Source organism: Arachis ipaensis, chromosome B4 (genome assembly GCF_059453495.1).
Source record: "Arachis ipaensis isolate K30076 ecotype BB chromosome B4, ASM5945349v1, whole genome shotgun sequence".
NCBI lineage: Eukaryota > Viridiplantae > Streptophyta > Magnoliopsida > Fabales > Fabaceae > Arachis > Arachis ipaensis.
The window spans coordinates 31,089,517-31,106,412 of NC_142439.1; the positions used below are offsets into that span (position 1 = coordinate 31,089,517).

Consider the following 16,896-nt stretch of genomic DNA (forward strand, 5'->3'; position numbering starts at 1 on the left):
TAAGCCATCATCTAAATAATACATATAAAAGTATAAATATCTACTAATTTATTAGTATTAAAAAATATATAGATAGTATAAACTGATTTTTTTTGGTAGAGAAGCAATAATGAAGTTATTAAGTTAATTACATAATAAAATTATTATGAATAACTTCTTAAATAATAACAAAAAATAAGATCACTATTTTTACATAGTATAAAGTTTATAAAAAAATTGGACAATAAATCTGTTCTCAATAAATTATACATTAGCCTTGTCAAAAAATAAAATAAATTATACATTAGATATTATTATTATTATTATTATTATTATTATTATTATTATTATTATTATTATTATTATTATTATATATATATATATATATATTATCGATTATTAAGTTATAATTAATTTTTAATTTAATTTATGATAATTAAAATTTAAATAATTAAATTATTAAATATCGATTATTTTGCACCTAATTAATTTTGTTTTTGTTATTGAAATTAAAAAAAGGTGAATTTTTAATCAATTTTGAATTCAAATTTAAATATATAAAAAATAAAAAATATTTTTAATTTTATCTCACTAACCAGAATTAATTTTAAAATAAAAAATTACTTTATATATCATATTATAGGATAATGTAGTTATTTTTTAATGATAATTATTGCCATATAAAATGGTGTAAGAAATTGAGAAAAATATATTTACTAATTTAGGAGATAATTAATTTATTTTTTAATAGAATAAATTATATATTGAATAACAAAAATTATTATGGTTTCTTTTCACACAAACTAATGCTCAATGATACTGATTCGGTAATATTACCAAAACATATTAATCAATTTAATAGCTTTAGCAATGGTATAAGTCTATAAGTTTGGAAACTTGAAAATCATGTCATAAAATATGAAATTTTAACTGGTAACAACGTTGACCATATTGTTTTGACTTCAATAATGAATATGATACTAAAACAAAACTATCACAAGTAAATTTCAACAAAGACAAATCTCCAGAAGTACTATTATCAAAAAGAAATTATTCTACTTTGCAGGTTGAGGATTAATCCACCATAAATTGAAACTCTATTTATTAAGGGTCTGTCGCTAGCTAATGAGTTGCTACATACACAACGTGAAATTCGAATCCTTAATACTTACTTAATCACACGAGTGAAATGATCACTCAACCAACTCAAACTAGTTAAGATAAATACTAATTCTTTTTTATATTTTCAACATTAAAAATCGTTAAATTTTGATTTTAATTATAACTTTGTAAAATATTTATAGTGATAATTATTATATACTTTGTGTTTGATTTCCTTTAAACAAAAACTTCATATATTTTTATTAGAGGTGGCAAATTGGCCAAAATCCTCCAGGCCGGCCCACGTAACTAGCCAAAGACAGGTCAGGCTAAAAATTTGAGACCGCCATAATAAAAAAGTGTGCTTAACTCCTACCACCTAACCCACAAATTTTGGCGGGTTTCATCGGGGCGGGACGAATTTACCTGGCGGGCCCTCCATTCTATTATTTTACTTCAAAAAACTTGGTTAATGATTATATTTATTAGATATTTAGAATTATAAAGACTTTAATATTTGTAAATTTAGAAATTATAATTTTTTTGTCATTAGAAATTATAAATTTATTGTAATTTTATAAAATTATATATATTTTTTAATATTTAAAGGTTAAAAAAATTGGTGGGCTTGTCCCGCCGATCCGCCATTAGGCAGGTTGAGTAGAAATTTGGGATCGCCTCACTACGTAGGACGAGCTTTTGGCAGAGCGGGACGGGGCAGGGCAGGCTAGTCTGTTTGCCACTCGCCACTACTAGAAAATTAGTTATTACAGATGGATATTTTTGACAGATTTTATCCCATGGAAATACAGATAGATTTTGTGAGAGATTTTTCAAAAATGAATTAGCATAAATTACAGACAGAAAAGAGAATCCGTCGATAATTCTGTCAAAAAAATAATTTTTTTCGTGAAAAATAATTGCCGACGGAAAATCTGTCTGTAATTAAATGAAAAAAAATGCTACGATTGTTTGAGCAGGAGATGGTTTTATCAGGGGATATCAATACAATATCAAATTCTACATTTCGAAGATTTTGCTCCAAACTATTCTAGCTGTTTGTATCTGTATCTGAATGTTATTTAAATTTAAAACACTTCAAAAGGTTTCATCTAAAATCAAGTTATTAATACAATATACAATTTTTTGATTGTGCATGTTGCAGTTGCCTTGGAGAAGGTTGCACTATCTAATAAATTTTTCATCAGAAAAAAACTATATCCAAATGTTGACTTTTACTCTAGACTAATTTATAAGTAAAGCTATTATTACACCAGATTTTTCTTTCTAGGGAGCATAAAATAAGGTTATCCCTCCTAATATATGTTACTAGGTTTTAGCTAATGCCTTTATGTGATCAGGGCCATGGGGTTTTCACCTGAGTACTTCACTATTTTATTTGTTATCCCTCAAATAGCTGGTTACTTGGCGCATTGGCAAGAGTCTTTGGATGATCCTGATACGAAGATTATGAGGCTTCAACAGCTTGTTTACTTTCTTTAATTCATTTCTCCAATTATGGTTTACTTAGACATTGAGATATTTAAAATATAGCAGAACCATGGTTGAGGGTAAGAATCAAATTGGCCTTGTTGTTAGTATTCTATTAGTATTATGAATTAGTTTCTTCTACGTTTTCTATCATCTCTTATTACCATTAGTACTAACAGTGATATCTGTTGTGAATGATTTTGGATTGTCCCTAGTGTTCTCCTAATGTCACCTTAATCTATTTCCTGTCCAAGTTTATGTTGGGAAATGGATGAAGCATTATGCACCAATCAAAGAAAGAACATAATCAAGCAACACTGACAAGCTTGGCAAGTTGACCGTATCAAATGAGGACTATGATGATGATGGAAATAAAGATGACATTAGGACTATAGCTGATAAATTTAGTATGGTTGAACAATACACTGAATTCATCAGGTTTTGAATTATAGTTGATGTATCAATACACTTTATCGATGTTTAGTTGTTACTTATTATTATAGTTGATGTATCAATACATTTTGTTTATATTTTAAATTATATTGACTTGCTTGTTTATTGTACTTTTCTTTTAGTTTGATAATACGATGAATTTGTTTAAATTTAAATTTATTTTGTATGAAATCAGGTTTATTTTGTAATTAAAAAATGTCTGTATTTAGAGTTGGAAATGCTTTTTCAGACTCCAATTACCGATGAAAAATGTGTTGAAAAATCCGATGCTAGTTACCGACGGAAAATCTGTCGAAAAATCGAACAGTCAAAGCAAAAATGAAGTGACGATTACGGAGAAAAAATCTGTTGGTAATGGAAAAAAATTTGTCGGAAAAACTGACGATTTTTTAGCAAAAGGGGGACCATTACCGAATAAAATTCTGTCGGTAACAAAGAAAAATCTGTCGGTAAATTACCGACAGAAAAAAATTCGTCGGTAAATAATTTCTGACGAGACTTTTACAGAAGGACAAAATCCATCGATAATTTCGTCAGTAACCAAAAATCCATTGGTAAATAAGACCAAATCTGTCTGTAAATTCATCTGTAATAAGCAATTTTCTGGTTGTGACTCGCCCACCCCTGATTTTTATGTATTATCTCATGCAGTACACTGAAACGTACACTGATATTATTAAAGTTTTAGTTTCCGTTTTAAAAAATTTCAATCCTCTATATTTATACTTTCTAAAGATATTAAAATAACTGAAATTTTTTGTTACAAGACTGAATTTTTAGTTTTAATCTCTTATCACTAAATATAATACTGATTTTTTGTATTATTAAAGTTTTAGTTTATGTTTCAAAAGATTTCAATTCTCTATTTTTTGTATTTTTTAAAAATACTCAAAAAACTAAAATTTTGTATTACAAAATTGAAATTTTCTAACTACTAAATATATTACTTCACCACCAAATATAATATTAAATTTTAATCCTCAAATTTTAATTTTACACTCTATAAGCAAAGGATTTAGATCCTCTAAAGTTTGAATCCCACTTTAGAGAGTGAAGTGTGATTTCTTACCATTGATTTTATAGGTGAGACCAAAAATAAATATGAAAGAGAAACTATTTAAGGGTAGAAGATCACACTTTACTCTCTAAAGTGGACTTCAAACTCTAAAGAATCCAAATCCATAAGCAAAAGCTATATTTAAGTGAGATCAAAGACATACAATCAATGGACTAAAATATAAATGATGTTAGTAATTATATGGATGAAGAAGTAATTTTGACGCAAGAAATATAGGTCAATATCGTATGAACGCTGGGAAGATATTGGCAAGATTGATGAAAATTTATGTAGACAATAATATTGATTATTGAAGATATTTTAGCTAAGCATTTGATGTCAGTTTAATGGTTATTTTATTATAATAACTGTTATAGGTTCTGATGTCTCCAACTCTCCATGCATACTTCTTTTGTCAATTTCTATGAAGCAATAAAAATTTTTCACAGCTGAAGAAGGGCTTAGACCAAAAGGAATGATATCACGCTTCTAAAGTAACATTTTGTAACTCTAATACACTCCAAGACAATTTTATAACAAAATTAAGATTATTACGGAGTAATTATGGTATATGACAATACAAAAAGTGATTATAATAAAAAAAATATAATTCTTACGATACAAAATAATATTTTATAATAATATTTATTAATATAAAAATTAAAATTTATTACAAAATTTATAATAACTTTTTACTTGTAAAATATTTTTTGTAATAATATAATTTATTATGTCATAAAATTTATTACAAAATATAACGTAATTTTATAATATTTTTTATTCTTTTAGTTATAAAAATAACGTTTATTTTGCAACAAAATTTTTTTGATACGGATTATATATAAAATTTGCCAAATTTTATTTATTTTTAATTAATTAATATATTAATTAATTTATTGACTAAATCAATATTTTATAATATATAATAATATAAATAATTTAGACATTTTATATTTTAATGAATATTATTTTAAAATAAAAAAATATCAAAGTTAGTTCCACAAATTTAACTACAAATTAATTTTATAAATTTTTTAACTAATATGCAACGAATCTAATAAAAACTAGTTATCCACTATTATATATATAAATTTTTTTAAAAAATCTCATTAAGCTTGAATATCAACCATTAATATAATCTAAATAAGGGTTAAAGCTGATTTAGAAATATTAGGATGTCATAGATAACATCTTTTAGGAATTTTTTTTGCGTAAGACAAAATTTTTTAGATATCGAATTAGTAGATAACTCTAAAAATTACTAAAGCTCTTTAAAAAAAAATGTTTAAATGTATATATTGTCTAAACATTTTTATCGTTAAAGTGCATTATTAAAAAATTCACAATAGCTCGTTGAATTTTCAACTAAAATTTCATTCAAATTGAGTTTTTCTTTGACACAACAAAGAAATACAAAAATTTTTATTTGTACACTAAAATCAGCTAAGATGTATTTATGTATAAATACATGTATTGTTCAATTCAATTTTTATTTTAAATTTTAACATGTATTTTATACTAATAACTGATTTTAGTAAGATTTTAGTGTACACCTAGTATAATATAATGGTAAGAAATAATAGCTTAGTGATAAACTGGAGCTGGAACTGGCATATCCTTTACGATACCGCAGACTTGTTGGGTGAGGGGAAGGTTGTACTCATCCCTCAAGGACTTTTCAGGTGACAAAACGCTAACGTACATCTGTTGTCCCAAGTAGCGGTTTTCGGCATTCTCAGACCTCAAGTTCCACATTCCGGCGTTGTCGAATGTCAACAAAATGGCGGACCATGAGTTAGGGAACACTTGCACGGTGTGCCTGCTCACAGCATCAAGAAGGTTGTAGTTCTCCCTCTTGTCTGGGCTCCACCTTCCTTCCTCCATGCTACACAAGAAATATGTAATTTATTCGTCAGGAAATCTGAATTTGATGTATTTGTATATAAAATACATGTATTATTAACCGATTGAGTGATACTTACCCGACAAGGAAGAAAGAGTAACCGTCAAGGTTGTAGGACTGGACGGACACGGTGGGGTTCTCGAAGACGATCTCAACGAAATCCCTGAAGGTGGCGTTGAGGACATTAGGGGCGACGGTGATCTTGTTGATGTATTCAGCGGGGCTGTCGCTGATGAGGTTGTACTGGAAGACCTTGTCACCAACACCGTAGTACTGAGCGAGCTTGAGTGGAGTCTCGGGATCAACATGGGAAACGCCATTGATGGCATACCTGAGCTTGCCACTATCATCCCTGGCAACAGAGTTAACGATCTTGATAGTGCGAGTGATGTTGATCTGACCGTAGTGGTAAGATCCCTGAGGGTTAGGCCTGGCAGCGCTAGCGGTAAGGTTCCACCTGAATGTCCTGAACTGGTTGAGGGACCAGAACCAGGTGATGGGAGAAAGTGGAAGGAACAATGAAGCGTGTTTCTTGGCTCCTTCGTAGCTAATAATGGCTTTTCCCTCAAGGATGTAAGGAGTGAAGCGAGTTGAGGCAATAACGGCGTATTCCCTTGGCTCCTGGTTGGCGGTGATGAGAACGGTGAAGCACTGTCCAACGTGGACGTCGAGAGACTCGTAGGCGTTCTGGACGGTGTGTGAGCCTTCAGTCTCAACAAGTGTCATGGGATGACCTTGGATTCTGAAGTTCAATGAGTCTTTGCTACCAACGTTGCAGATTCTCAATTTGTAGGTCTTTCCAGGCTTCATTGTGAATTGTGGTTTGTTGTCTCTATGCAAATGCTTGACACTTTCACCGTTGATAAGGACACCATTAGGCATTCCAAGGGAGCCGCCATTGTCAAGGATCTGCTTCAAGGCCGTGTGGCTCTTGGCATAGTAGTCACCAATGAGGAACCAGTGCTCAGCCTCGGGATCTGGGTACGGAACTGGGATCAACAACCTGCTGAAGATTCTGAGACCACCAACACCACCAGCGGTTCTGTGGAGGCCAAGGCTTGGGTAGTAGAAGTAGGTACCAATTTGGTCCTTGACCTGGAACTTGTAGGTGAAGTTGGTGCCAGGAAGGATGGGGCACATGGTACCTGGGGTACCATCTTGCCATGAGTTCTTCCTGTGTTGGATTCCGTGCCAGGTGAAGAGGAGTGGCTCGTCGAGGTTGTTGAAGACATTGACAACAATGTTGTTGTTGCTGGAGCAGTTGATTTCAGGGCCAGGGAACTGGTCGTTGATGAGGATAGCTTGTTTTGGAGCACCGAATGGAGAAATGGTGCCATAAGAGACATTCCATGTGTAGTAGACATATGGATCTTCAGCAATCACAGTTGCAGCAAAGAGGCAAAGCATCACCACGGAAATAGCTGCACGAGCCATTTCTATAGATATATATTTCTCTCTTTTGGTGATTTTTCCCCTCTTTTATTATATATTATTCTCTTACAGGCAAGGAAAGATCAACTCTTTTGTGAGTATCTCCCTCCTTGCCTTATTGATAGTGGGAAGAAGCTAAGAGATAGATGAATGTTTTTCTTCTTCTGATTTGGTTAGTGCCTTGCCCCTTCCCTTTTATACACCTTTTGGGGTGAATACTTGCCATTGGTTTCTTCCCAGGTTGTGTTTCCTCCATTGCGTGTGCTTGGTTCTCCTTGCACTTCGCTCCACCATAATATATATAGTCATTACGGTTTTATGTTTGCTTATTATTAGTTTTCCGATCCGTATGAGTTGTTAAGCATATAAATTGTTATAAATTGATTTCTTTTCTTAAGATTGAAAATTTGAAATGCAAATGTTATGATTGTTCCCATGTCAAATATAAAATATTTAGTTTCAGTTCAAGATTCATGTTAAATATAAATTATTATTATTTTTTGCTGTTCATATTAACAAAACTAATTAAGATGGTGAATTATATTTATAATTAAATTATGTTTAAAATCTTCATTAACATCACATATAGATTTTTCTTTAAAAAAATAAGAAACGTTTCTAAAATTTATAATATAATATGCTTGCTAGAAATTTCTAAAATTTTATATCATGTAAACTACAAGTTGTGTAATTCGTGAACCTTATCACTTTCACTTAATATGTTTTTTGTATACAAAAATTGTGTGCAAATTCTATTTTTCTTACACCATATAGCAATTCCATATTTTTTTTACGGAAATTTCTTAACATGCGACACGTAAGTTCAAAGAAATATTGAAGATCTTGTTGAATAGAAGAAAGGTGAATGGAAAATATGATTCAGATGTGAAAATAGAATATGTTATTAAATTTCTCGAGTGAAGGTTTATATACATGTACTATAATAAAATTGACTGAGCCTATAACTAATTGAGCTCTCATTCTAATTAACTAAATAATGGTACATAGTTAATTTATACTATTAATCAGTACAAATACAAGTGTATATCTACTGATATTTTTTTTCAAATTGGAGTATATATATTGTATGTTCTTAACTTGATCATGAAAAATTGAAATTGGAGTGCATGAAGTGCTTTGATGAGAATGTCCGCAAGTTGATGTTTGCTTGGAACATGTACTAACGTGATAATTCCAGAAGCGACTTTTTTTCAAATAAAATAGCAGTCAATTTTAATGTGTTTGGACTTCTCATGCAAGGTTGGATTGGTAGACATCTGAATGCCTGATATGTTATTGCAAAAAACTATGGCTGAGTGGACTTCAACGTGCATGAATTTTAGCAAAGTAATGAGCGAAAGAACCTCACAAAGAGCATTTGCCAATGCCCAATATTCAGCTTCTGTCGAGCTTCTGGAAATCACATACATCATGTTTCTTGCTCTTCCACGATATAAGAAAATCACCCAAAAAGATGCAATAACCAGTAGTGGATCTTCTCGTGTCTAAATAGTTGCCCCAGTTCACATCAGTGTACATAGTGAGATTGAATTTGGACTTAGACAAGAAAAAGGGGCTCTTGTCCTGGTGCAGCTTTCAAGTAACCAAGGACACGTGAGTTGTATTCAAACAGGGAAGGTGCGGATCAGACATAAACTGGGCCAATTTCACTACGGCGAAGGTAATGTCTGGCCTGAAAATAGTCAAATACATGAGGCGGCCAATCAATCTTCTATAGTGGAATGGGTTAGATACGGGATCACCTTCACCAGCTCGAAGTTTCAGAGTCACATCCATAGGCGTGGTTGCAGGCTTACATCCTAAGTAACATGTCTCTTCCAATGACGATATCGCATACTTTCTCTGAGTAAGGGAGATGCCATCTTTAGAGCGTGCGAGCTTTAAACCCAGAAAAAATTTGAGGTCACCCAAGATTTTGAGCTTAAAAATTGATTGGTGTTTCAGCTTAACATTGTCAACCATCTCTTACTTGGGGGAAGCAATGATGATATCATCTACGTAAAACAATGAGAAAAGTAGTTGCATCACCTTCTCCCAGAACAAACAAAGAGTAATCCTGTTTGCATTGAGTGATTCGTGACCGAGGAGAGTGTTATAGAACTTGGTAAACCATTGCCGTAAAGCTTGCCTTAAACCATACAATGACCTTGTGAGCTTACAAACTAATCCCCCTTTCCGTTGAGGATGGAACAAAGGTAACTCCATGTAAACTTCTTTATCTAATTTGTAGTTTAGAAACGCATTGTTGATATCTAATTCGAGAAGACTCCAATTCTTGATAGCAGCAATGGTAAGGAGAGTTCTCACTGTGGTGATTTTTGCGACCGGACTAAAGGTATCCCTAAAGTCAATCCCAACTTGTTGAGTGTAGCCTTTGGTGACAAGGCGTGCCTTATAGTGCTCCAGTGTACCATCAGCCTTTAACTTGGCTTTGTACACCCACCGGCACCTGATTGCACGTTTGTCTTTGGGTAAGTCAACCAAAACCCAAGTGTTATTGGCTTCGAGAGCATCTAGCTCTTCTTACATGGTTTGTCGCCACTTTTTGAGCTTAACAGCTTGGTGATAGAACTGAGGCTCAGGAATGATGTCCAACCAAGTGATGCAATAATGATATTTAGAGCTGAGTCTGTGAGTACTAAGGTGGTTAGTGAGAGGATATGGTGTTGAGGTATGGTACACATATTCATTTAGATATGGTGGTGGCTGAGTGTGGCGAGTAAATCGTCTTAATGGTGGTGGCTGATGCTGAGTGCTGAGGATGATGGAAGAAATGCTTAGAGAATGGGGTGCAGGTGTGGAATTGGAGTGAGTGAATGTGGTAAATGTGATGGAGTAAGGTCTAGAACAGGTTTAGGTAGTGCAAAATCATGAAACAGATTTGTGTTGGATTGAAGATATGTGGATTGGCTAAAGGGCACGATGTTTTCATGAAATACAATGTCTTTGGATATGAAGAACTGTTTGGTGCGAAGGTTGTAAAGTTTATATCCTTTATAGCCAATAGAATATCCAACAAAGATAGAAGGGTTAGCTCTTGGGCAAATTTTAGTCCTAGAATTGGGAGTAGTTGCTGCATATGTAAGGCAATCAAAGCTTCTCAAAAGAATCATAGTTGGGTGCCTTGCCAAAAAGAATTTCAAATGGTGACTTGAAATTTAGAAGCTTGCTGGGAGTTTGGTTGATAAGGAAGGCAACAGTGAGGATGCATTCACCCCAAAAAGAAATAGCCACTTTGGATTAGAAAAGCAATGCTCATGCAACATTCAAGAGGTGTTGATACTTGCATTCCACGACGGCATTCTGTCGTGGACAATAAGGACATGAGAATTGGTGCAAGACTCCCGTTGTTGCAGGAATGCATCGAGAACAAGTTCTTTGACGTTATCCGACCTGAAACACTTAATTCTTTGGCCAAATTGAGTGTCAATCAAGACAAAAAAGTTCTTTAAGCATTCTGTGGCCTCAGACTTGTGAGTTAGCATATAAATCTAGCAAAAACGAGTTGCATCATCAACAAGTGTCAAGAAAAAATGTTTTTCATTATAAGTTGGGATGTGATAAGGTCCCCAAACATTACAATAAATAAGGTCAAAAGCATTAGAGAACATGTTATTATGTGATTCGAAAGGAAGTCTTTTGAATTTTGCTAAGTGACAAACTTCACAAGTGTGATGGTCTGACTTATTTGGTAATTATAAAATATTTTTTAAATGCTGTAAAACCTAGAAAGAGTATGTCCTAAATGTGCATGCCATAATTTGGATTTACACAAATTTATTTGAAGAAGACTAGTATGAAGAGTTGGATTTTACTGAGTAGAGACAGAAGGATTTGAGAAACCATGTGATGATGAATTAGTTTAGGTGTCAGCTTTCAGGATATAAAGTCCCTATTGCAGTCTACCTTTCCCTATCCTTTTCGAACACCTGTTGTTCTAAATAATAAAGTAAGTATATCCAATAATAGTCACAGTAAGTGAAGAATTGGAAAGTAAGGTTGAGACTGATAATAAATTGACTCGAAATTCAGGCACATAAAGCACATTGTGGAGTGTAATATTGCTATTGATGAAACCTTGCCCTATGAAATTCCAAAAAAGATGTCACCATTTGGTAAAGAGATTAAAAAAATTCTTAGACGTATGAATGGACTCAAAAAGTGATAAATCACAAGTAATATGTATAGTGGCTCCACTATCCAAGATACAAACATTATTGGGTAAATTTGACCTTAACATGGATATGTTGAGAACAATACCTACTGGGATTATGACATATGTGGATTCATGAGTTAGAAGTTCCTAAATTTTGTGATGGTTGAATAAGGACAGGAGTTGCTAAACTTGAGCAAATGTTAGGTTGGGAGTGACAGGTGTTGATGATTCCAAATTAACAGACACTATGCACAGATGACCTCGTGCCTCTTCCTTTGCCAAAATTTGGTGAGAATCCATGGAGCTTGTAGTACTTATTGATTGTGTGCCCAAGAAGGCCACACTGAGAGCAAAAAGGACGATCTTTCTTGAGTGTGCCTCGGCCACGACCTTGAAGTTGAGGGGCATGAGGATTTGAGAAAAGCAACCTGAGGTTGTGACAGTGAATTCATGGAAGCTCCTAATGCTCGATGTTTCTCTTCTTGAGTCACCAAGGATAGCACTTTGTTAATCACTGGGAGAGGTTCCATGAGCAATATTTGATCTCGAATTTGAGAGTAAGACTCGTCCAGTCCCATCAAGAAGCAGTGGACACATTTCGCTTGAAGAAATTCTTGCGTCACTAGAGCATCACCTCAGTTGCATTGTATGGGTCTGTAGGAGTTCAATTCCTCCCAAAGAACTTTGATCTTGGTAAAGTATTGTGAGATGGTCATCGTTCCTTGGCAGAGATTCATCAATTCATGTTTTAACTCGAAGACACAAGGGCCATTGCCAAGCTAAAATCAGTCTTTCAAATCATTCCAAAGTTCAACAGCCAAATTTGTATACACCAATGAAGTGGTTATCTCTTTCAAAATAAAGTTCATAATCCAAGTGCTCACTACATCATTGACACACTACCAGTTTTCAAATTTCTCTCGTTCAATGGTAGGATCAGGTTAAGGAACAAAATCTGTGACGAAACCGAGCTTTCTCTTGGCATTGAGTGCTTTTCGTATAGCACGGCTCCAAGAATGAGAGCTATCCTCACTGAGTTATTGATTGACTAAGATCAAACTTGGTTGATTAGCCGTAGAGAAATTGTATGGATCGATCGTCATGGATGAAGCTGAAGAAGCAGCAAAAAACGGTGAAGTGGAAGGCTCTATGAACACGCACAATGAATGACTTTTCTTCGAGGTAGCTGATTGGAAATTGCTATTTTAATTCAAGAACAGAGAAGAAATAAGCAAGATCTCATCAATCTCTATCGTGTGAGCCAAGAAGACAGGGAGAAAGAAGAAGATTGAAGAACAGAAATGCAGAAATGTCAGAGCGAGAGAGAGAGAGAGAGAGAGAGAGAGAGAGAGAGAGAGAATAGGAAGGTTACAGAAGCTTCAAGAAGGATTTACTTCTGATACCATGTTGAATAGTGAAAAGGTGAATGGAAAATATGATTCAGATGTGAAAATGGCATACGTTATTGAACTTCTTAAGTGAAGATTTATATACATGTACTATCATGAAATCGACTGAGCCTGTAACTAATTGAGTTCTCATTCTATTCATTGGTACAACTAACTAAATTTCTAACTAATTTGTTAACTTATACTATTAACCAGTACAAATACAAGTGTATATCTGATAAATCTAACTTCTCAACCAAAGAGATCATGGATGAAACTTAAACATGATATATATATATATATATATATATATATATATAATTTTATCAAAAACTAAACATAATAAATATTCTTTCTAAATTTGATAATCTGTGGCTAAATAATTTTACCGACCAAGTCTTAAAAAGATACGCGCATTTCTTTTTTGAACATGGTCATTGATGTCTTCTTTTTCTTCAACAACAACATTGTCCTTTTGGACAACTTTTTCTTCTTCTGTTTCTTTTGCGTGCATCTTCTTCAACGTCTTCCTCCTCCTCCTCCTTATTCTTATCATCATCGTCATCGTCCTTTTCGTCTTCTTCTTTTATATATGCTTAGAAAATTAAAGCACATAAATTTTGATTCACATAACAGAAAATTTGATGTATAGTACAAAAATTTTGGTGTATAGCACAAATTTTTAAAGGACCACGTGTCTAGAACATTGACATCTAACTAACAAAAATACGCACAGCATAGAAATTTTGCTGTGTAGCATAATTTTTGAAGGAGTACTGATGCGTAAGCATCTTTCCTATCTTTTCCTAGTAAATTTGCATCTAATTTGTTGAGTTTAATTAAGAATTAATTATATTTTAGCCACTATGGATGCTATTTTGAGTTTTGTGCAATTTTATTTAATTTAGGTAGCATTCGGATGGATTTGATGAAGTTTCTGCAGAGAAAGAGAAGAAGCCAAGGAGATGACCAGCGAATACCGACGCGGACGCATGGCTCACGCGACCGCGCGGAATGGAGGAAATCGCAATGACGCGATCGCGTGCTTGACGCGAACGCGTGGACGACGCGGACGCGTCACATGAGCAATCTGCAGAATTGACAGAAAATGCTGGGGGCAATTTCTGGGCTGTTTGAACTCAGTTTTCAGCCCACAAAACACAGATTAGAAGCTGCAGAATGGACAAATCAAGTGGTCCCCACCCATCAGTTGAAGACTTGTTACTTAATTCGAATTTAAATTCAAATCTTAAATTAGGAAAAGATATTATTTTAAGTTTAATTTTAAATATTAGATTTTAAATTTATTAGGATTAGTTATAAAAGGGAGAAACTTTCCTTCCCTAGGAAATTCAGATCCATCAGATTGGAACTCTGTACATTTTACCAGAATCCTAGTTTTCTTCTCTGAATTATGAGCAACTAATCCTTCATTGTTAAGGTTAGGAGCTCTGTCTATTTCTATGGATTAATTTTATTGCTTTTTCTATTTTAATTTATATATGGATTTATAATTTAAGAATTGTTTTCACTCTTTATTTTATGAATTTGGGTGGAACGGAAGTATGACCCTCTTTCTATTTGAGTTCTTGTAAAATTTGGAAAAGCTCTTTACTTGAACAACAGCTTGAAAACAATTTCTCCTAAATTTTAATTATCTGAATTTAACGGGATACGTGACATATAATCCTTTTATTTTTAGGTAATTAGAGTTTTTGTGGCATATAAACTGGAATTCAATCATCACCCTCTAATTGGAATTAATTGACCAAGGAATTAGCTGTTGATAAATTTTAGAGGAGACTAGAAAGGTCTAAAGAATTAGGGTCTAGTCACATATAGTTTGCCATAAATTAAATCCTACATGATTAAAATAGTTAGTAAGAAAAGTTAATCCGAAAAAATAGATAACTCTGAAACTTTAACTGTTTTTTTCCATATTTTATTTTCAATTTATTTACGTTCCTGCCTTTGATATTCTGAGTTACTGTTTAATGCTTTTTGAACATCAACACTCTTTTCTGTTTGTCTAACTAATCCTATCAAACGCTATTGTTGCTTAATCCATCAATCCTCGTGGGATCGACCTTTACTCACGTAAGGTATTACTTGGTACGACCCGGTGCACTTGCCGATAAGTTAGTGGGTTACAAATACCGCACCAAGTTTTTGGCGCCGTTGCCGGGGATTGACTATGATTAATAACTATTAGTTGTTTGATTGCTTAGATTAGGCGTTTCGATTTTAATTAGTTTTATTTTATTATTATTAATTTTTTTTCATTTTTGTTTATTTTTTTTCCGTAATATTTATTTATTTTTTTTCTTTTTTTCTTTTCTTTGTTCTTTCGTTAGCACCCCCACCCCGTTTTCTTTTTTTATTTCTTTTGCTTTCGTTTCTTTTTTTTTTTTCACTTTCGTTTTGTTTATTTCATTATTTTGTTTTATTTTGTTAGTTTTATTTAATCCATTTTTTTATTTCTTTTCAAACCTTCTGTCATTTTTTTTAATTACTTTATTTTATTTCATTTTCGTTTTAATTTTATTTTAATTCTGCTTTATTAATTTCAAAAAAATAAAAAAATAAATAAAAAAATAAATAAAATAACAAATTTAGTATTAATATAATTTTTTTTAATTTCTGAAATTAATTTTGATGTTACACAGTTGATTTTATTTTAATTTTTCTATTTGTCTTTCCTTTTTGAAATTTATTTATTTATTTATTTATTTAGTATTTTTATTTTATTATTTTACACAGGTTGCTTCACAGGGACTTCTCTGCACTCTGACGTAGAGAGTCCCATCTTTTCTTATTTTCTGTTTGTTTATGCGCAGGAACAGAGATAAAGAACATCTCTTAGACTTTGATCCTGAACCTGAAAGAACTTTCAGGTGGCGTTTACAACAAGCAAGACTTTTCAAGGCTGCAGAATCCACTATGGATCCTAATAATAATGCTGTCAATGCCAATGTGGCAAATCCGAATGGAGATGATCAACAAAGGAGAGTGCTTGGCTCTTATTCTGCCCCTACTGCGGATCTCTATGGAAAAAGCATTGTGGTACCTCCTATAGCTGCAAACAACTTTGAGTTGAAGCCACAATTGGTCACCCTGGTGCAACAAAACTGCCAGTATCACGGACTTCCTCATGAAGATCCAAATCAGTTTATTTCTAATTTTCTATAGATATGTGATACTGTGAAGATAAATGGAGTGAATCATGAGGTATACAAACTCATGCTCTTCCCGTTTGCTTTGAGGGATAAAGCAAAGCTATGGCTAGATTCCCAACTAAAGGAGAGTTTGGATACTTGGGACAAGGTTGTTACTGAGTTTTTCACAAAATTTTTCCCACCAAAGAAGCTGACTAAGCTTAGGTTGGAAGTTCAGACCTTCAGGCAGAAGGAGGGTGAAACTCTTTATGAAGCTTGGGAGATGTACAAGTTACTGACTAGGCAATGCCCTCCAGACATGTTCTCCAAGTGGACTCAACTAGATATCTTTTATGAAGGCTTGGGTGAGATGTCCAAGATGAGCTTAGATACCTCTACAGGCGGCTCATTGCATAAGAAGAAGACACCAGAGGAGACTATTGAGCTTATTGAATTGGTTGCAAGCAACCAATATCTGTACTCATCTAACAGGAATCCTGTAAACTCTGAGACCTCTCTCAGAAGAGAGGCGTGTTGGAAGTGGAAGCTGTTAATGCTCTTCTTGCTCAGAACAAGCTTATGTCTCAGCAGATAAATCTACTTACTCAACAGATGGGTGGCATGCAAGTCTCAGTTATCAACACTCAAAATCCACCCCAAGAAATCTCCTATGACATGGCAGGTAATTTTGTTTAAAATGATAATCATGATTATGCTCAACCTTCTTATGAACAGGTGAATTACATGGGGAATGGCCCTAG

The 16,896-nt window shown here is 33.3% G+C and overlaps 1 protein-coding gene across 1 annotated transcript; it reads right to left on the reverse strand.

Annotated features, from left to right (window-relative positions):
• Positions 1 to 5,434: 5,434 nt before the first annotated feature.
• Positions 5,435 to 7,568, reverse strand: LOC110271475 (L-ascorbate oxidase homolog). Its single transcript, XM_021122407.2, has 2 exons — positions 6,064 to 7,568; positions 5,435 to 5,966 (listed from the first exon to the last, which is right to left on the reverse strand). Exons 1-2 carry the CDS (start codon positions 7,416 to 7,418, stop codon positions 5,666 to 5,668), a joined length of 1,656 nt encoding a protein of 551 aa, XP_020978066.2. The 5' UTR covers positions 7,419 to 7,568; the 3' UTR covers positions 5,435 to 5,665.
• Between the last annotated feature and the right edge of the window lie 9,328 nt (positions 7,569 to 16,896).

Excerpts from the sequence above, each read along its gene's own strand:
- LOC110271475 (XM_021122407.2), bottom strand. The coding sequence starts at position 7,418 with ATGGCTCGTGCAGCTATTTCCGTGGTGATGCTTTGCCTCTTTGCTGCA. Across the intron at positions 5,967-6,063 it reads TACTCTTTCTTCCTTGTCGG|CATGGAGGAAGGAAGGTGGA; the intron begins GTAAGTATCACT and ends TTTCTTGTGTAG.